Source organism: Coffea arabica, chromosome 3c (assembly GCF_036785885.1).
Source record: "Coffea arabica cultivar ET-39 chromosome 3c, Coffea Arabica ET-39 HiFi, whole genome shotgun sequence".
Classification (NCBI taxonomy): domain Eukaryota; kingdom Viridiplantae; phylum Streptophyta; class Magnoliopsida; order Gentianales; family Rubiaceae; genus Coffea; species Coffea arabica.
Genome location: NC_092314.1, coordinates 1339984 through 1361479, shown reverse-complemented (window position 1 = coordinate 1361479; position 21496 = coordinate 1339984). Strand labels below are relative to the sequence as shown.

The following is a 21496-nucleotide window of genomic DNA, read 5'->3' as shown; positions in this document are numbered from 1 at the left end:
AATGGAAATGGAAATATCTAATGATATCAAATGGTAATTAATTTTTGCTGTTTGGTCCGATTTTGGTTGAGGTCCTTGCAACTTTCGAAATTTCTATCATCACATTGATAATTGGCTTTGCTCAGTTGCCAGAATCATTCTCCATGCCGTCATTTACTCTCAGGCTACTGTTTTACTTTCATATGTTGGAATTTTTTGCAATTAATAAGAGATCTCATCATGGTGTCTAATCATAACAATTGCCTAGAACTGCATTGTCTATGTTTACACTACGGTCATGCCAAATCAGGATAAAAACATAGCAGCATACAAGCCATTCCTATCCTAGCCTGGATGGTTCAAGTTAAACATTTCTTGATCATCAGTAGCAGTAAACTAGAATCTGTCAGTTTGTTTGATGCCCATCAACTGGTGCAGATCATGAGTTTGATCACAAACTGGGTTATGAGCACAATAGTGCAAGCAACCGATAGGCCCAAAAAAAAAGAAAAGAAAAGAATGGTCAGTAGGCTCAAGAAAACTATCTATTTCTTTCTGATTGTCTTCCACCCAAATTCACATACATATTTTCAGCCACAAGAGTATCTAATCATCAGCATAATTACTTAAGTAGCAATTCAACCAACCAAACCCAAAACTTCTGAAAAGTCATATCATAAGCAACACAAAAAGACTTGTAGTCATTACCAATCATTTACTAGCAAAAAATTACATCATGATCAGTCTCCTGATAACCTCGCCTTCAAACAGGTAACCAGCCTAATAAAAAACAACACAATAGTTTCAGAATATGAACCAAAAGCAAAATAAAATGCTAACTATAGAAAGGAAGAGAGGTAGAAAAGGATAACTTTCCTTCCATAAAGACAAAAGGATAACTATCTCGCCTATATGGAGTGTTTCTAATCTAATCAGTTTGATAACCTATTATATACCTGATTCACATGAACAATCATGTTAAGGTTATGATTGGCTTTGATCACAAAGTGATCTATGCGGTGCTTATTGGAATCGAAGGAATCCCCCACTTGTGGGGTGAATTTCTCCACACCATAGGATGGGAGAATCTAACCAACGAAAAAAAAAATTCAAAGCTCAATTAATCAAGTAAAAGAAGAAACGATTAAAATACTATGAACCCAAAATCATTGATTGAAACTAAAAAAGTTCCAAACCCTGTCGAGGCTTGCTTTAGGAATGGTCTCGTCTGCCAACAAGCTTTTTGCAAGAGCCTGCATTTATAAAAGATAAAGTACTAATACTATCATAAAGCCCACGTCACCATCAACACATTAAGTGTTATAAAACTAATAAAATAAATTATTATAATAGAAATTGAAATATTAGAGAAAGAAATAGAGAATTAGAGAATGATGTTTTTATTGTTCCAACTTCTAACTAATCAAAAAAGTACACCCAAGAAGTGTCAATGTGCCTCTATATATAGGTACCACAAAATTAAAGGTATATCAAATCTATTAAACACACATTATTAAAAGAACATGAATAGCTATATGAAACGGTTCATCCAACGTAATTTCTTTACATAATATAGTAATGAATTATGAATTAATCCTCTTGGAATCATTGAATTATGAATTAATCTTCTTAAGAATACAAATAAACATCCACACTTTTACTTGTTTCATAACACTCCCCCTTGGATGTCAATTACACAGAGAATATATCTCGTTAAAATCTTATTAAGAAAAAATTTAATGGGACAAAAATTCTAGTGAAGAAAAAAGAGTACACTATTCCTGTGTATTAATTTCTCCCCCTAATGCAAACATCATTTAAGATCTTTTAATCGTCGCATTCCAATATTCTTTACCAATTTCTCAAATGTTGTAATCGACAATGCCTTGGTAAATAAATCTGTCAAATTATTATCTGATCGGATTTGTTGTACATCAGTTTCATCATTCTTTTGCAAATCATGAGTAAAAAAAGAATTTTGGTGAAATATGTTTCGTCTTATCTCTTTTAATATATCTTCTTTTCAATTGAATTATACAAACTGCATTATTTTCATATAATATAGTTAGAGAATTTTTGTTTTCGAAAGATAACCCACAATTCTTCCGGATGTAGTGGGTCATTGATCTTAACCAAACACATTTTCGACTAGTCTCATGAATTGTTATTATTTTAGTATGATTCGATAAAGTGACGGTTAATAATTACTTTGTAGATCACCAATTAATGACTATACCTCCATATATAAATAGATAACCAGTCTGAAATCTTGTTTATGCGGATTAGATAAATACTCAGCATCAATATAATCAAACAATTCAGGTTTGAATTTATTTGAATAAAAAAAATCAAAATCAATTGTTTCTTGGAGATAGCGAAAAATATGTTTAATATTATTCCAATGTCATCTTGTGGGCGAGAAACTAAATCTTGCTAATAAATTCAATGCAAATGATATATCAGGTCTTATACAACTAGCTAGATAAACTAGTGCACCAAATGTCTCTTCATCTTTCTCTTATGGTTTAAAAGGATCCTTATTAGGATCTAATAATCTGACGATCATTAGAGTACTTAATATATGTATCTCATTCATATAAAATAGCTTTAATACTTTTCGAGTATAAGTAGTTTGATGGACAAAAATTTCACCTTTCAAATACTCAATTTATAAATCAAGACATAATTTTGTTTTTTTCAAAATTTTTGATCTCAAATTTCTTTTTTCAAATATTCAATAATATTTTGAATCTCTTCAAAAGTTCCAATAAGATTTATATCATCAATATATACAACAATTATCCCAAAATTTGATTTGATTTGCTTTGAATAAATATTTTTAGTATTTGATTTGCATGCTTCACGTATGTTAAATCTTTCGGAGATTCTCATATAAATATCATTTTTAATATTTTCATATAAATATGTAGTAATGACGTTCATTAGACGCATATTTAGTTTTTTATGCACTTCAAAACTCATAAGATATCTAAATGTGATAGCATCCACTACAAATAAATACGTTCATCGTAATCAAATCCAAACCTTTGTGAAAATTCTTGAGCTACAAGTCATGCTTTGTACCTCACAATTTCATTTTTCTCATTTCTTTTTCTCACAAATACCCACTTATATTCTACTGACTTTATACCTTCAGGTGTTTATACTACAGGTCAAAACCTTTTTTTTAACCAATGAATCCAATTCAAATTGGATCGCATCTTTTCATTTTGGCCAATCATTTCTACGTCGATATTCATCAATCAATCTAGACTCATGATTCTCGTCATTTGCCACAATATCAAATGCTATATTATATGCAAAAATATTCTCAACAATTATTTATTTTCGGTTTCAACTATTTCTTGAAGTGACAAAATTTATTGAATTTTTTATAATTTTATTCTCTGTAAGAATTGACTCCTTACAAGCGACCTCTTCAGGAGATTGAATTTTGTCACTAATTATTAATTTATCTACTCTTCTTTTCTTTCAAAAATTTTTATTTTTGGAACCAAAAGGTCTCCCATACTTCAGGCGCACTTGAAACTCATTAGCACTTATAATTTGTTCTTGAGGGACATTAATTTTAATCGAAACATTTTCAACAGGAATATGTGATTTAGTAACTTTTTTGGAATCATTAAATACATTCAGTAATTGATTTACAATTTTTTACAAATGTATAATCTTTTGAATTTCTAATTCATATTCTTTAACACGAGAATCAAAGAAATCCAATGATATTTTCCAAGTGATTTTCTTTTTCGGTTGATTTTTATTTCCCCCTAATATCGAAAAATATAATTCATCAAAATGGTAATCTACAAATTTTGCAATAAATAAATCACCTATCAATGGTTCTATATACTAAATAATTGAAGGTGATTCATATCCGACGTATATCTCCAATCTTTTTTAAGGGCCCAATTTATGACGTTGGGATTGTGCAATTGGAACATATACTGCACAATCAAATATTTGTAAATTAGAAATGTTGGACTCATAATCAAAAGTTAATTATAGGGGTGAATAAATATAATAACTTGTCGGTCTAATTCTTACAAGTATTGCTGCATGTAATATAATATGTCCCAAACAGATGAAAGAAGTTTAGACCTTATCAACAATAATCTATCAATTAATTGTAACTGTTTAATAAATTATTCGACTAGACCATTTTGTGTATGAATATAAGTTGCAAGATGTTCAACAGTTATTCCAATGACCATACAATAATCGTCAAAAACATATGATGAATATTCGCCAACATTATTTAAACTAATTTTCTTTATTGGATAATCTATAATTATACTCGCAACTTAATTATTTGAGTAAGCAATCATGCAAACGTCAGGTTGCGAGTTGATAATAAATATACATGTGACTATTTAGTTGATGCATCACTTAGCACCATAAAATATTAAAATGATCCACATGATGAATCTACAAATTCACATATATCACCATGAATTCGTTCTAGAAATGTAGGGGATTCAGTCCCAACTTTAACTGGCGATGGTCTAATAATTAATTTTTCTTGGGAACAAACAACACAGAAGAATTCATTTGCTTTTAATATCTTTTGATTTTTCAATAAATGACCACGTGAATTCTTGATTATTCATCCCATTATTATAGATTCAGGATGTCCGGGACGATCATGCCAAATCATAAAATCATTGGGATGAGTAGACTTCTGATCTATTAGGTGATAAATTTCAACTGCACTAATTTGTGCATAATATAAATCAGAAGAAAAAGAAGGTAATTTTTCTACTACATCTTTCCGCCTAAAAATGATACTTGTGATTAATAAACATTCTCTATTTGTCTTAGTCATTGTCTAGATATGATATCCATTTTCACAAATATTTTTAAAACTCAATAAATTTCTCCGAGACTTGAGAGAAAGTTGTGTATTATTTATGATAATTTTAGTCCCTTCAAGAAGAAATAGAATGGCTCTTTCGAAACTTTCAATCAATTTTGCACTACCACTAATGGTATTAACATTTGTCTCTTCCATTTTCAAATAAGAAAAATATTATTTATTTTTCAATATAGTGTGCGTAGTAACACTATCAATGAGACAAATGTCATCATCACCATTATTTAATCCCAAATATTTGGCATCCATTTCTCAATAAGTAGACAGAAGTTGACGGAAAAACACGAGCAGAATTTCAGCAGAATCTCTTGTTTCACTTTTACTCAAGGTAGAGGCTCCGTTTTCACTTTTTTTGCTCAAAAGTAGAGACTCATGCTGATAACGTGTTATAAAACTAATAAAATAAACTAGTATAATAGGAATTGAAATATTAGAGATGGAAATAGAAAATTAGAGAATGATGAACTAGAAAATTAGAGAAGAAAATAGAAAATTACATAATGATGTTCTTATTGTTCCAAGTAATCAAAAAAGTACACCCAAAAAGTGCTAAGGTACCTCTATATATAGGTATTACAAAATTAAAAGTAAATCAATTTTAGTAAACACTCATTACTACAAGAACATGAATAGCTATATGAAACGGTTCATCCAATACATGAATAGCTCTTATGGATTGAAAACACTTTTAGTTGATTCAATCCATTAAGCAATTAGTCTTTATTTAAGAAACATTAACAATATTAAGCTATTAGTCTTTATTTCACCAACACTGACCAATTAGATGTAGCAAAAAAAATGAGGATTAACCTATTAAACATTGATGTTGAATGAAAAACTCAGAAATGTTGAACAAAAGTATACAATACTTTTTTGAGCAACATTTAAACTTTTAGCTAAAATATAGCATTATAACTTTTAGCCGAAATAGCAAACCAAGCCACCTTACCCCCACTCATCCATTTATTATACACCCGTATATTAACCCTAAGATTTTTTTTAACATATAAAGGCATGTCTTTAACCAAAAAAAAAAATCATCCAGAGACGAAAATTTAGTAAAAACATAACTTAAGGTAATACAACCCAAAAGGGTGGAAAATAGGGGAAAAGAATACAACCCAAAAAGGGGGAAAATAGAAGAAAAAAAAACGTATCAAATAGAGTACTTTGAGTCTTTTTTGAGCCTCTAAGTGATCAGCTCCTCCTAGAATCTTCAGTGGCTGGTTCTTGTTGAGGATCCTTTCCTCACTTTGCCGTACATGCCTTACAATATCTGCAGTGGTTAGAGATAGATCTTTCAGAGCCATTAGTGTCGTGTTATCCTTCTCAATCGTTCGCTCTTCTTTTTGTTGAGAAGCAAGTTCACCAATACCAGCAAAAATCGCAGCCACAGCAAAGTTGTTGAGAAAGCCTTTTCCTTGTTCAGATTTTAGAAGCCTAAACAATTTGTTGATCGCCATTTGTGGGTGATTCTGAAGACTAGTTTTTTCTGAATTGAATGGGCAAGTTGCGGGTGTCCAACAATTAATCGCTGGGATTAAGCAGTGATACCTTTTCCCTAAAGAACAGGAACACAAACTTCCAAGCAATTACGGGCAAAACAAATAATGCTTAAGATATTTTTGAGTAACAAAGCCCACAAAAAGGGATGATAATCATAGGTATAAAAGGGAAAAAATACATACCTTGCTCTTTTTAGCCTCCAAGTCATCAACTACTCCCAAAACTCTCTTGTTGCAGCTACTTTCCTCACTTTGTTGCACGTGCCTCACAACATCTGCAATTGTCATCGATAGCTCCTTCAAAGCCAACAATATCTTATTATCCATCTCGGTCATTTTCTCATCTCTTTGTTGAGCAGAAACTTCGCCAATTTTGGCGAAAATTGCAGCCATGACCAAATTGTTGAGAAATCCTTTCCCTTGTTCAAATTTTAGGATGGTAACCAATTTCTTGAAGGCCATTTTCGGGGTGATTCTGAAGACTAGAAAAATTCGGGCATGTCATCTTGTATTATATTATCCATGAAAGTATATGGAATACTTTTAATGTGAAGATTGTTTGTTGTCCTACTTTTAGAATAGACAATGAGGAATTATATTTTTGTATTTACACCTATTAAAAATATTTTTAACCGTATCACTACATAAATAGACAATCGGTTTTTATTAACTATTTATTTTCTAAAATAAATATTTTAGGCTCCGTTTGGATTAGCTGTTTTTGGGATTATTTTTCAAAATACAGCACTGTAGCATTTCGTTCTTGAAATACAAGTCCGTTTGGATTAGTTATTTTTGGGGCTATTTTTCAAAAACTATATGAAAAACTTTTACTGTAGATGTTTTTTGGATTATTTTTAGAGGTATTTTTAAAACATATTTTTGAGTTTTTTTATAAATTATAAATTTTATAATGTTTATAATTTTTATATTTATATACATTTATAATACATTTATAAATATTTATAAATAAATATATTTATATATATATAAATATAAATGTATTATAAATGTATTATATTATAAATAATACATAATATAAATATATTTATAAATGTATATTATTATAATGTATACATTATAAGTGAATATTATATAAATGTATAAATTATAATTTTTAATTTTTATATTTTCATATAAATATACATTTATACATTTATAATACATTTATAAATATTTATAAATAAATATATTTATATATTTATATATAAATGCATTATAAATGTATTATATTATATATAATACATAATACAAATATATTTATAAATGTATAAGTGTATATTATTATAAATGTATAAGTTATAAATGAATATTATATAAATGTATAAATTAATATATTATAAATATATATTAATATTATGTATAAATGTAAAATTAAAATTATGTATATTAATATAAATGTATAAATGTATTATAAATGTATTATACTATATATAATACATAATATAAATGTATATTATAAATATACACTAATATATATATTATGTATAAATGTACATTTATATAAATGTATAATATATATATAATATATAATATATACTATATTATATATAATTTATATAATAGATAATATTTACATAAATATATAAATATATTTTTTTAAAATAAAATGAAATATTTTTAATATGTATAAATAAATATATAAATATTTAATATATATATAATATACATTAATATTAATTATAAATGTTATAATATTATAAATATGGTGTTTATATAATATTTCAATTTGTAATATTTATTGTATATTTCATTATATAAATATTTATATAATTTATAATTTATAAATCTATAATATATAATTTTCAATTTGTATAATATACATAATATTGTATATATAATATAATATACATAATATAATATATTTTACATAATATACATTTATACATTATTACATATCTTGTATATTATATATTATACATAACATTATTATACATTATTATACACAATAGTGTACATAATAATATTATACATTAATAATGTATATAAAAAATGTACATAATATATTATGTATAAATATTTATACATTTATGTATACAATATTACATATTATGTATATTACATTATATTATGTATAATATTAATGTATATAAATATTTATATAATATATAATATATAAATATATAATTTTTCAATTTGTATATTTCAATTTATATTAATATAATATACATAATTGAAATATACAAATTGAAATACACCTATGGAGTTGTTTTTTATATAATATTTGGATATGGTGTTTTTGGAGTTGTTTTGGAAATACACATTTACTGTAGCATTTGGAATGTGAAAAATAATTTTTCAAAAATAGAGGCAAAAACAAGGAATCCAAACAGACTCTTAGTTTTATTCAAAATTTTTAATACTAAAATGAATAAAAAATTATTAAATCTTTGAATCGGGGTCGAACTGATCGAACCGTGAATCGGAAGATTTTTCGGTTCACTCTCTGGTTCGGATTTAAAAACATTGGTATGCAAAGTGGGAATTTATTTGAAATAATTGCTTAAGCAGCAATTCAACCAACCAAACCCAAAAATCTATATGAAAATAAAAGCTTAAAGAATATGAAATTTGTGAATAGCAACTATAGAAAGAAGAACTTGGATTACTTCCAAAGTTTTTTTACGATTTGTGAGTGATTGGAAGTTGAAAAATCTCACATCAGTAGTTTTTGAAGATTAATAATGGTTTGTAGATAAAAGACCGGACAAATAAGAATTGCATCTCCTCTTTCACAAGGAGGGGAAAAAAAAGAGAAGCAAATAAAAATAAACGACTCCATCATATTTTGTTTTCCAAATAATTGAGAACATTATTCATGTCAATCCCCAAAATCTACAATTGTAAAATCATTAGAATAATTTAAAAAACCTTGTGATAAAATTGTCATCAATTGTTTGGTAAAAAAAACTTCTTATTTGGTCACTTGTCTCATAGCATCTCCCTAAACTATCCATTGTTCTATAAGCGATACCAATCCATAAAAAATCATTCAATTAAACCAAATATCATTTTTTTGGATATTTACAAAATAAAAGAAAATAACAATCTAGAGCAACGTGTATATTTGCATGTTTAGCAAATATTAACCTCAACATTTTAACCCAGAGAAAAAGCTCTGTATAGGGTAGTAAAACCTTGAGTTTTTAATTTTTACTGAGAATCTTTGACCACTTGCCTTTTGTTCGTAATTTTTTCCTATGCCCCCAATTGCTAAAGCCCTAACCTCAAACGCCTCTCGCTTCAGGCTCTCAACTCCTCCTCTCTCAAGCTCTGTCTGTCTCACCCCCTTTCTTTCTCTCTCTACAGCTTCTCCATCGCCTATTTTCTGGTAAGTGGCCTTTCTATTTACTGATTTATTTACTTTATACACATATATTGCATTCATCTTCTCCCATATTCTTTTTTTTCCCATTTTCCTTTGGGATATTTTAGGACAGAAATTTTGAATCTTATTGTTAGTATGCTAGAATTCAACGGTAGAAATAGGAATTTGTTTGCTAAAATTGATGAAAAAAGTGGGTTTATCTGGGATTTGCCTTTAGCTCTTGCGGGTTTTCTGCAATCCCATTCTCTTCTGAACAAAGCCCTAGCAGTGCTATGGTGGAAAATTTATCGATTTTATTGGGTCTGGTTTTGAACGTACCCTTTTTCGATTTTAGGGTTCTTATTTTTAGGGAAAATTAAAGTAAAAATCAATTTTTTTCCTTGCTGAGTAATTTGATTTTGTTATGTGGGCTAACTAAAATGGGAAAGGAAAAAAAAGTGGGAAAAAAGAAACCTTTTCCTCCCTGTGAAGTTCTTTGCTGTATTCAGTAAACGATGCATTTGGAAAGATGTTTCTGTGGATGGGTCTCTAGGGTATTAGTGATTTTTTATCTTGTCTTTCTTGGATTGATCTTCACATGGCTTGCAGTATAATATCTATTCTTATGGAGCAATGCCAGAATTTCTTTTTGTGGGGTAGACACTGAGCTGCCTGAAATTGGTTACTATATATCCATACATATTTACTAATTGGGCGTGAGGGAAGGGGTATGCATGAAGGCTCTATGTATAGTTTCTTTAACAGAATCGTATCAAACTCATTTAGTATAAAAAGCTCCAATTTTGTTACCTTTCTGTAAATTCATTGCTTTAGCATAGTTTTGACTTCCGATACTGGCAGCTTGGCTGTTGTGGCATAGGATTCATCTTCTGTGTAAGAAATAAAGAATCTAGAGCTCAGGAAATCTTGGTTGCTTTGGATTCAACCTTTCTTTCATAAGACTAATTTTCTATATTTAGCATGAGGCATTGGATATTACCTATATTAATAAAATTTGGTCCATCGAGAAGAGCATGTGAATTGGAGTGAGTATTTTAATGCAGAGGTGGAGCAAAATAGGATATGTATTGATGCACTTACTGAATGTTCGATGATTTTGGAAAATATAGATCTGACTTTCAGTTTAAGGAAGATATTAGCTCATGAACAAGAAGTAATAGTAATGCATATCTTTGAGGAAGCATTGTTATGCATCTTTGAAGTAATCAAGAATATTCCAGGTTTTTAACTACCTTATTTTGTGCACTTACTGGTCTTGTTTGTGAATCCCTCAAAGCAAGTGAAAAGTGAAAGTTTTCTTAGCTTAATGCTGGTTTGGACATTAGCATCCACTAAAATTCTTTCTGATTCATGTAAGCTGGGAGAATCTATTGTTGGTGAAGCCATGATTTGGTACTTATTTTTGTCATGCAGTTTTTTGAAACCTTGTAACTTGGTTATTTGGGTCTTCCTTGGAAAAAAGAAATAGCACGCATGTCTGGTCTGTAATGGAAGTCTATGCTAGTGATGTCATTGATCTGCTAGCTAATTGATTGGCTTTTGTTTGATGCAGGTTGAATTGCTTTGTGTGGTGACCCGCTGCCCTCTCGCTGAATTTGGAAAATTGTTCTTGTAAATTACAAAGTTACTGAAGATTGAGAAAAATGTCTCGAAAAGGTTTAATGGAGCAGGATCTAAGCAAGCTGGATGTAACAAAACTACATCCACTCTCACCTGAAGTTATTTCCCGCCAGGCTACGATAAATATTGGTGCGTTGATGTTCGTCTAATTCATAAATGCTCATCCAACATACATGTGATTATGTGTGCTTGATTGATATTTTCAGTCTCTCTATGAAGACTCCACTCACCTGTTAATTTTGCGTTTTGTGTTTTCCTCAGGCACTATTGGTCATGTGGCACATGGCAAGTCAACTGTTGTGAAAGCCATATCTGGTGTCCAAGTACGGTGGTTATTTCATTTCACTGTCTTTTTAAGTTTGGGCTGTTACCTGAAAACTTGCTTAGAGATTGTATCCTCGGGTTAAGAAGTTGTAGTTTACAGGAAAGTTTGCCTGTCATGTAATTTTAATTCTGTATTGATATGTAAGAAAATAAAGTGAAACTGGTCTAGATCGCATTCTTCTCAGGGGCTTTAGATTTATTTTGTTTTCATGCCGAAGCAATCACACTTTTTCTTGGGTGCTAAATCTCTCATAATGTGAGGTGGTGTGTTAATGAGTTGTGAGAGTATTCTTGGAAAGACAACCTCTTCAGAGTTGAATTCAGATTATCTTGTGGCCAACAGAGTACTGAAGGTTTGTTTTGTGGTTTTTGTATGAAAGGCACATCTCTTCATACATAACAATTTTGAGCGTAGATGCTACTTTTTGGTGCATTTGTGTTTTAGGAGCTTATTTCAGTTTAAAAGTCTATTCTTTATTTTATTTTTCCTTTTGTGAGTATCTTGTTGTCTGATCAGTAGCTGTTATAAGCTCTTTATCGTGTTGTCTTGTTTGATTCTGCAGACTGTTCGTTTTAAAAATGAGCTGGAGCGTAATATTACTATAAAGCTTGGTTATGCCAATGCCAAGATATATAAATGTGAGGATGATAAATGCCCTCGACCCATGTGCTATAAGTAAGTTGTTGTCCACAGGGTGTTGTAGTTATCGTTATCCATTTCAAGTTGCATTTCTCATGTTCACATTTTCTTCAGGGCTTATGGAAGTGGAAAAGAAGATAGTCCCATGTGTGACGTTCCTGGTTTTGAGAACTGCAGGATGAAATTGTTGAGACACGTCTCTTTTGTTGATTGCCCTGTAAGGATTTTGTATCTTTTGAAGCTGCTTTCAGATGTCTCCTTGATTAATAGGATTTGTAATTACATCTGTGTTCCTTTTCCTAAGATCTCTATACTTTATGCTAGACATAATCGCGCAATGGCATATATATTCACTGATATCATAGTATGTCCACTTGATTTGTCTATTGGGTCTTCGCTAATTTTTAAGGTTACTGCTACACAGGTGTACATACTGGGTTCAATGCTGCTTATGCATTAAGTGAGAGTCCAGTCCAATTTTTTTTGGTGTGTCCTTTCTAACATTTTGTTACTTTTGAATTTTTGTTAATTGGTGCCTCCTCTTTTGGCCAGTAGCATCTGTTTAAGTCCTTAGCATCGAACAGCCTCCTCTTATGATGAAAGACAAATTCACTTTCCTGTTGCTTTTGTTTGTAATCCCAGATGATTTACTATTCTTTTTATACTTCTTGAAATATGCTAATCTTCTGGGCGATAACTTTACTTTATGGTTGAATTTCATGCTTCTCTTAATGAGATCTTTTGTTTGTTTTCTTGAATTATTTTAGGGTCATGATATTCTCATGGCTACAATGCTTAATGGAGCGGCTATCATGGATGGGGCGTTACTTCTTATAGCCGCGAATGAAAGTTGTCCACAACCTCAGACTTCTGAGCATTTAGCTGCTGTTGAAATTATGCGGCTCCAGCATATAATTATTCTTCAAAACAAGGTTGATCTTGTCCAGGAAAATATAGCCATCAACCAGCACGAAGCCATTCAGAAATTTATACAGGTGAAAGACGTTTTTTCACCTTGTTTGCAATTACATGTAATAGACTTGCGTTAATGCTCTGTTAACACTAAATACTTTCAATTTCTCTCTCAGGGAACTGTTGCAGATGGCGCGCCAGTCATACCAATTTCTGCACAGTTGAAGTACAATATCGATGTTGTGGCTGAATATATAGTAAAGAAGATTCCTATTCCAGAAAGGAACTTCATTTCACCGCCAAATATGATTGTTATTCGATCTTTTGATGTCAATAAGCCTGGTTTTGAAGTTGATGAGATTAAAGGTGGTGTCGCTGGTGGCAGTATCTTGAAGGTATTTCTTACTTTTCAGTAAGCATTTTAGTAGGCATGTAGGACATATAAACCATAAATGCTCAGTAAAGATGTTAAGAATTTATTGATTTCTGCATGCAGGGTGTGTTGAAAGTAAACCAATACATTGAGGTTCGTCCTGGTATTGTTGTAAAGGATGAGAATGGCAACATCAAGTGTACACCAATATATTCCAGAATAGTGTCATTGTTTGCCGAACAAAATGAACTTCAGTTTGCAGTGCCAGGAGGCCTTATTGGAGTTGGAACCACTATGGACCCTACATTGACTCGTGCTGATCGATTGGTGGGTCAGGTTCTTGGGGAAGTTGGGTCGTTGCCTGAAGTTTTTGTTGAACTGGAGGTAAGAAGTTGCTTGAGAAGAGAACGTAATGCAGTTTAATACTTGGAACGTTTTTGAGAGGCTTTATTTAATGTTGTAGCTAATGTTTCTGTCAGTTGATTTAGTGCCTCCTGCAAAATTCTTCCCGTGTTGCTTTCCCTTTAATTGATTTGGCATGGTGCTCTTATTGATCGCCTTAATGTAATTGAGTTGATGCAGGTAAACTTCTTTCTGCTCCGGCGGCTTTTAGGCGTCCGGACAAAGGATACTGAGAGACAGGGTAGAGTCTCAAAGCTAGCCAAGGGAGAGATCCTTATGTTGAACATAGGGTCTATGTCAACAGGGGCTCGTGTTGTTGCTGTGAAGAACGTATTTGCAAAATTACAACTCACATCTCCTGTCTGCACCAGTAAAGGGGAGAAAATTGCCCTCAGTCGCAGAATTGAGAAGCACTGGCGTCTTATTGGCTGGGGCCAAATTCAGGCTGGTATAACTCTGGACGTCCCACCCTGCCCTATCTGAGTGAATTAGACGAACAACCACTTACAAAGGAGAGAAGAAAGCAACTGAAACAGTTGAGAGAACTACGGATTAGATGTGGGAGGGCAGGCAACTGCAGCAGGGAACAGTTTTTGTTTGTTGGCGGAGAAAAGAAAATGTTTCAGAATTTTGGATACTTGATTATTATTCTGTGCTGTTTCGGCCACTTTTTATCTTTGTGCAAGAGTCTGTACCTTATCTAATTCTTTATTAGTTGTTGCGTTGATGATTGGATATTGTTACGTATAAGAAACCAACATTTTGGGAGGAGCCTCGATATCCAAAGCAAACAATGCTGCTGTTTGTATCATACCTCCCCTGTTTGACCGGTGGTCTGTGTCGTCAGCGTGTTGATGGGAAATGAATGCCAATAATGATATGATATGGTAAAAGCATTTTTGATATGTCGATTAATTCCCACATCTCAGACTCGATGCCTAACTATGCACATTTCTGAAATAGGGCTCGCAACGGTCGTCTATCTTTTAATGATTTGCTACTGGACTGGAGGGCTCACTGCCGTCGTCCAGAGATGAGCCATAGAAGAGTACAATGATTTGTAGTGTTCAACCAAATTGTCTATGCATTTCTTGAATGGTCTTTCGATGCTGTTAAATTCTTTCCTCATCTTTTTCCCCTGAAGTTATTGGATTTGCCAGTAAAAGGGTGAATGAGCCCATGACTCATTCATTATTCAGGCAACTTCCACCTTATTATGCACTTACTTGTTTCGAACTTCCCATTTACGAAACAGATACTCTCATCATATATCAACAGTGACAAAGTTGCCTTCCCTCCAATTTGCACCTGTATAGGTAGCACCATACTGAAGATTGTAAATTTGTCCCTCCTTTTTGTTTGGAGATCAAAATTACATGATGTAAGTTCTTTGATGCATATTCGTAGGACCACCTGGAATTGTGAAAGCCACAAACTCGTCGCAAAACAGTTTCGATCACAGGGTAAGAACGCGGGATTCCAAAAGGACCACCTTAACTTCAACTTTCTTCGTTTCTCCTACAATCTTATACTATATTTACCAAATTCTCTTAGGTAATATAGATGCAAGTGGTGATGTAACACAGCCCAATCTCAAAACTAAGCACTGTCACTGTTGCAAGGGTGAAATCAATTCGAAGATTTTCAAAGAGCAAAGCTAAAGTAGGAAGTGTTTTGCTCTTGCTTCTCCCAATTGCAGCAACTTGGACCATCTACATAATGATTAATTTGCTTTCTGGAGTTGAAAGTGCAGTTTTCATCATAACATGCCAAGAGACGCATGCCATTGAAGCTTAGGACCCTATTAGAAGTCTCATAGGGTGAAGACCACGAAGGTGACATGCATGGCGATGATTAACTTACATTCTTCTATCGTGAATATGACTGTTCAAGAATGAAGGCAAAAAGGAAACAATTGTTCTTTTTGACTTCAAATGCAAGTGATACAAATTCTCTACTCCATCTTCATTTTGACAAGTATCAGCCATATGAAATTACGGCCATGCATTTTTTGCAATAACATGGTTCCTCCCTCCTATAAATTGGCCACTTTGCATAGGGCTTGTCATCCCACCAGCCAAACCACAGATTCCTGCTAGAAACCTCTTTGCAATCTACATACCAACCATGGCTATAAGGTCCATTCTCTTCATTTCCTTGGCGGTTGCTATAATGGCAATCCCAATTGCAGAAGCCCAATTAGGAGGACTCATCAGTGGCCTCCTTGGTTCTATTAATGTCAAAGGCATTGTATTTTGCACTCTTGATGGCAACATTGGCATCAATGGCACCGCTACCCCCGTCTTTCCGAGTAAGTTTTGCCTTGTTAGTTCAGAGGAGAAACACATGGTTTCCTAGTGGTTTAGTTTCACGCTACCCAATACTAAACCATGCATGCATAAATGTTACTACAATTTTTTTGTTTTGTTTTTTCGGTTCTGGACAGATGCATTAGTGCAATTGCAGTGCGGAAATGGAGATGTGGTGTCTACTACAACAACGAACAGCGCAGGAGTGTTTGGTTTTGTCTTGGATCCTCTTCAAATGTTACTTTCTTCTTTAATAACCAATTGCAGCGTGGTTGTGAAGACTCCACTCTCAACATGCAACGTCAACCTGCCATCGGTCGGAGGCCTACAATCACCACTCAAATACGTGGGAGACACCGTTCTGGGACTCCTCAACATCGCAAACTTGATTCCTTCAGGATTCCGACTTATTCCTGGCCTCGCCAACTAGTGCAACCTGGCATGCTTGAATCAGGATTAAGGATGTGTGTTTCCTTATGTATAATTAATTAGTAATAAAACTGTGTGACTGTTTGTCTTCTTATCTGGATTGTTAAAGTCCCTCTCTCTGAATTTTCTGCATTATATATATGTATTGCCGATGATCAATTGTAATTTGCAAGCTTGCAATATAAGTCATGTTTTCTTTTCTAGTTTATAATTTGTCACTGCACGGCACAGTTTTTTGTTCTCCTTTTTTTTTTTTCTTTTTTTTGTGTTGGTTTGTGGGCTTCAAGAAATTCCATGGAATGCTGACTAAATCAAATAACAATATTGAACTACATTTTACAAGAAGAAGTTTTTGTTCCAACCTTGTAAGGTTACATCTTAAAGTGCAATTTCAGGTGGTTTTTGAGCCAAATTCCGGAAGGGAAACAATTAAATTGAAACAAGAAGTGGAAAGGCTCAAGATATGCTCGACCTTGTTTAATCTGAATTATGGAAATCTATAATAGTACTACTATTCGTAATCTATGCTACTGCAGGAATGATTGTGTGACGAGCAATTCACTGATTTTGGAGAAGGAATTGTTTCAATACCGAGGTAAGACAAATTTCATATAGTCTTGGTCAGAATTTCATATATGAAAAACGTGGGGATGAAATCTTTTTTTTGGATAAGTAAAAGAATCTTTTGGCACAAAGAACCATGAACTAGACATTAATAGAAGAGAAATACAGAGCGACTCGAATAACTTGAAAAAGGGGGAAATGAGGAAGAAAGAAAGCCATAAAGTAAAGTTAATTAATTTTGTTATTGGGAGTCACAAAGTAACTGCAAACTCTTTTTTTTTTTTTTTGGTATCTTTTCTGGGTATATTACTTTATATGCAAATTTTGTTGTTACTTGATGCAAGAAGATTTTGTTGTGATTTATTTACTTGATTCGGGAAGAGTTTGCCGTGATTTACTAAATGCAAGAAGAATTTGCCAACATAATAGCTGACACGTAAGTGCATGTTTGGCTCTCTTAAGTGATCTATATCCTCACAGTTAATCAAGGTTTTGAGGGCACAATACGTAAGTTTTGAGCGAAGCACAAAACATCCTAATCAATCAACTATCCCAACTCCCAAGTTTAGTTTAAACTTAATGAGCACAGAAATCTAACTATGATAGTTGAAAGCAAACCCTAGTCCAAGAGCAACAATGTGACATACTTTTCTTTAACAAATGAGGAGGAAAAAAATGCAGAGTGATATACTTTTCACCTTCAAGTAAGCTACAAGGAGATACTAAAAACAAACCATACACAAGGGCTTCAAACATCTTTTGGTTTTAGAAACATAAAATTAAACGATGTTAAGCTCATGGTTGTAGGCCCTAAAAATCGATTTTGAAAACCTTCAAGAACCAGAGAAAATGCTTAACTTGGGGACAGTTAATTAATATTTACAGAGATTCAATTCATCTGCATAAATAAAGCTTGTACCATTGACATTACCAATTTGTGCTTCTCAAAGACGTAGAAAACTTGAACAACTAATTTTGCACATATTCGGTGCATCGTGTGATAATATTTTTTATTTGCTGTGGGGCAACTAGCTCGGAGACATTTCCAATCACAGATTAGTTGGATGCATGATGTGTCATGATCTTATTGACACGGCTTAAATCTAGAACTTGTTCAAAGCAAATTATCGATTGGATTACTTCACATCCGAAGGCCATCTTTCTCCTTCTATATATGCCTCGCAATCTAGAACTTGTTCATGTTTTCTCTTTTGAAAAGCTCCGCATCAATTTAGTCTTCAAATGATTCGCTCTCTCTCCCCCGCCAAGGTCTTTGCTTCTCTACTCAACCGGTGAGTATATACACACAACCGAGATTTATTTATGCAATATATAGATGCATCTCTTTTTATACCTTAATCGTACACAAGAAAGGAAAAAAAAAAAAAAAGAAGCATATGCAGCTAGGTAGTGTTATACATCATGCCGCTGAATGATGCATCATTCTTTCCTATGACAAGAAATTGCCTTCTCATCAGACGACATAAAATGCGGGACAATTTTTAAGTGCTCAAGAAATGTTAATGCATCATCCGAGGTGAATTATAACAAGACAAAAACTCTGTCTCCAACGCTCGATCGACGTGCCAAAAGAAGTTGGATACATAATAATATTATATAATCATTTCTCAATTTTGATGATCCAAAAATATAATACACTCTTGATTTGAGATTGTAATAATTTGTGTACCTCAAACTCAAAAATCATGGTTGTATTTTGTGGCATATATAATAGGAGAGGTTATGGCGTTGCATCGAGAGGTGGCGTTTGGGTGACAAGCCCAGAAGAATCAGGATCTAGGATTCAAGATCTTGGTGTCAAAGCAGAAGATAAAGATGCTGCGAACATGGAGGAAAAGTCCGGGGTCCTTTCTGCATGGACCCCGGACCCCGTTACCGGATTCTACAAGCCTTGCAACAGTTTGGATGAGGCAAATCCAGCTGAGCTTCGTAATATGGTCTTCAACCAGCACAGGGTCAATAAGCCACATGATTGAAGACGGGTTGCATTGTTATGAACAACATCGATGCTAGTTGAATACGTGGCAGCGATCACTGTCTCTTTCAAACACAAATTAATGCACTCTCTTCTGTGATCTCTCTCGTCATAGCCTACTCATGTGTGTATGAAATTATTTCCGTACAGTTGCTGTTCAAGATGAAGAGAACCAGCAAAGAAATGACAGCATGAAAAAAAAAAAAAATAATCAAAGTTGTAAGTTCTTGATTAAAATTAAACGGGAAAAAGAAATTCTCAATCAATAATATTTCCTTTCAGTGCCATGCCGTTTGTAAGTTGGTGATTTGAAATTTGTTGAACCCTTTTCATTTAACGTCAACGAGACTGCGACTTGATTGTTTCTGTAATAATTGTACTGTATATATATTACCATGAGCAGAAATCAATCCTGAATCCCTCTTGCATTTGCAGCCCTAGTTTGCCCACTCCTCCAACCATCTCCTTCCTACGTAACTGGAGCATCATAAATAGTAACGCTAATACTGAAAATGCAGAGGCCCAATTTACGCACAAAGTTTACGGGCCTTTTAGGTATTTTGGGCTTCCTAATCGGAATTGAATTTGGGCTTTCTAACCAAAATTGATGGGCCTAAATTCAATACCCAACAAGTAACGAATTCCTCCAATTTTGGTCAGTAGGTGCTACTACAAGTTCTTTTTTTTTTTTTTTCAATCAAGAGATATGGTCATTTTTGTTGCCAAAAAAAAAAGGGAAAAAAAGCTCTAAGATGGTGTATATTAGAACTTGGACTCAGTCCTCATTCCTAATAATGGTAACATACGTAAAAAGTTGTTTGGTTTAAAGATGAGGAGAAGTAGGCGAGTACATGGGCAGGGCAGCGGCAGCGGCGGCAGCAGCAGCAGCGGCAGCAGCAGCAGCAGCTTGCTGCCGCTAGTACAGAGAGAAGTGACAACAGAGGTGAGGTGAGGTGAGGTGAGCTGGATAATGAAATCTGACAAAAGTGAAACCCGGGCCTAGAAAGTTTTCATTTCAATAAGATGCAGCAGTATTTTAAGGGGCTGTTGAATGGGGACTTAACGAGGGAAATGGACCCACTCCTCTCGCACGGCCTAATATCGTGCATGCCATTCAATAACTTGTCTGACCGATTTTGCGTTAGATTCCAGTGTCCTGCTCCTGCCTACCCTCTTAGGCATTTTTCCTCCCACCATAAATCCTGTCCTGGGCTGGATGACCAATTTGTACATGTAAAAAAAAAAAAGGGGGGGGGGGGGTTGTAATTTTGGTCCCAAATGTACCCTTTAGGGTACGGGCGATTCTAGTCCTCAAAATTTGGAGGAAATTCAATATACACCCAAACATTTCAAGTGTTAAGCACATTTAATCCTACTTATTGATTTTTGTCAACCACGACCTGGAAAAACGCTTTTAGTCGCATATATGGCATTTATCAAGAAAAACACCACTTTATCGCCAAAATTAAAATAAAAAAAATACCATAATATAATTTATAATGAAATCAACTTTTTGTCTTCTCTTAAGTCTTGTTTGGATTGCAGTTTTCTCCCAAAAAAAAAATTTATATTTTTCATGAATGCATTTTTCAATCACTTTTTTTACCTTACATTTATAAAATTGCTATGGTATATTTTTCAATTTGTCATGCACGATTAAGATTTTCTTTTTATGCAGAATGACAGTCAAATGTGTTCCTAGCAGGAGTTTGATTAAAAAAATGCATTTGCATTGACGTGCATGTGCCTTTCAATAGCAGAGTATCATTTATTCTTTCTCAAATTATTAACCTCCTGCATTAATTTATTTACCATTGCAAAAGCAGGACACACTCTATTTTGTAAGCTAAAATAACCTTCGCACTGGGTGAGCAATTGTATATTTGTGCAGAAGATTCTGCAAAGTGCAGCAATCATCCAAAGGGACATACAAAAGATTAATGATTCACATGGGACCCTATGAACTAAAAGTTTTAACTATCCATTCTCGGAATTAAGAGATGCAAAGTCCGACCCCTTTCTCCAAGGGAAATTATCATGAGAAACAGGAGCACTATGATAAAAAGAAGCATTTAAATGCGTTTTTACTTGATATACTTAATTTATTACATAAATTCATTAACACATTTGCAATTTTTATTTTTATTGAATTGAAAATAAATAAAATTTACAGATTTTTAATTTAATTTTTACTTCATTTAATTTGAAGAAACTAATACTACTT

The 21496-nt window shown here is 32.9% G+C and overlaps 2 protein-coding genes, 1 long non-coding RNA gene and 1 other non-coding gene across 5 annotated transcripts; 3 read left to right on the top strand and 1 right to left on the bottom strand.

The window, feature by feature from the left end:
- Positions 1-506: 506 nt before the first annotated feature.
- Positions 507-1229, bottom strand: LOC113735323 (uncharacterized). Of its 2 annotated transcripts, XR_011841821.1 has the most exons (3): positions 1176-1229; positions 936-1067; positions 507-759 (listed from the first exon to the last, which is right to left on the bottom strand). It is a non-coding gene; the product is annotated as an uncharacterized lncRNA (long non-coding RNA). The 2 variants fall into 2 exon arrangements; XR_011841820.1 differs by having other exon boundaries at positions 936-1218.
- An 8344-nt stretch (positions 1230-9573) lies between these two features.
- On the top strand, positions 9574-14745 carry LOC113733942 (eukaryotic translation initiation factor 2 subunit gamma-like). The gene is made up of 9 exons (XM_027260193.2): positions 9574-9706; positions 11256-11452; positions 11585-11646; positions 12211-12323; positions 12402-12504; positions 13055-13282; positions 13376-13594; positions 13696-13956; positions 14155-14745. Exons 2-9 carry the CDS (start codon positions 11347-11349, stop codon positions 14455-14457), a joined length of 1395 nt encoding a protein of 464 aa, XP_027115994.1. The 5' UTR covers positions 9574-9706; positions 11256-11346; the 3' UTR covers positions 14458-14745.
- A 1318-nt stretch (positions 14746-16063) lies between these two features.
- Positions 16064-16915, top strand: LOC113734618 (phylloplanin-like). Its single transcript, XM_027261221.1, has 2 exons — positions 16064-16285; positions 16421-16915. The coding sequence occupies exons 1-2, from the start codon at positions 16102-16104 to the stop codon at positions 16711-16713; spliced, it is 477 nt and encodes a 158-aa protein (XP_027117022.1). The 5' UTR covers positions 16064-16101; the 3' UTR covers positions 16714-16915.
- A 1506-nt stretch (positions 16916-18421) lies between these two features.
- Positions 18422-19559, top strand: LOC113735434 (uncharacterized). The gene is made up of 2 exons (XR_011841819.1): positions 18422-18568; positions 19012-19559. It is a non-coding gene; the product is annotated as an uncharacterized protein (transcript).
- Positions 19560-21496: the final 1937 nt, after the last annotated feature.

Bases quoted from the DNA above. Each gene is read 5' to 3' on its own strand.
- LOC113733942 (XM_027260193.2), top strand. From the start codon at position 11,347: ATGTCTCGAAAAGGTTTAATGGAGCAGGATCTAAGCAAGCTGGATGTA. The intron at 11,453-11,584 runs GTGCGTTGATGT...TGTTTTCCTCAG, and splicing joins CCAGGCTACGATAAATATTG to GCACTATTGGTCATGTGGCA. The intron at 11,647-12,210 runs GTACGGTGGTTA...TTGATTCTGCAG, and splicing joins AAGCCATATCTGGTGTCCAA to ACTGTTCGTTTTAAAAATGA.
- LOC113734618 (XM_027261221.1), top strand. From the start codon at position 16,102: ATGGCTATAAGGTCCATTCTCTTCATTTCCTTGGCGGTTGCTATAATG. The intron at 16,286-16,420 runs GTAAGTTTTGCC...GGTTCTGGACAG, and splicing joins CGCTACCCCCGTCTTTCCGA to ATGCATTAGTGCAATTGCAG.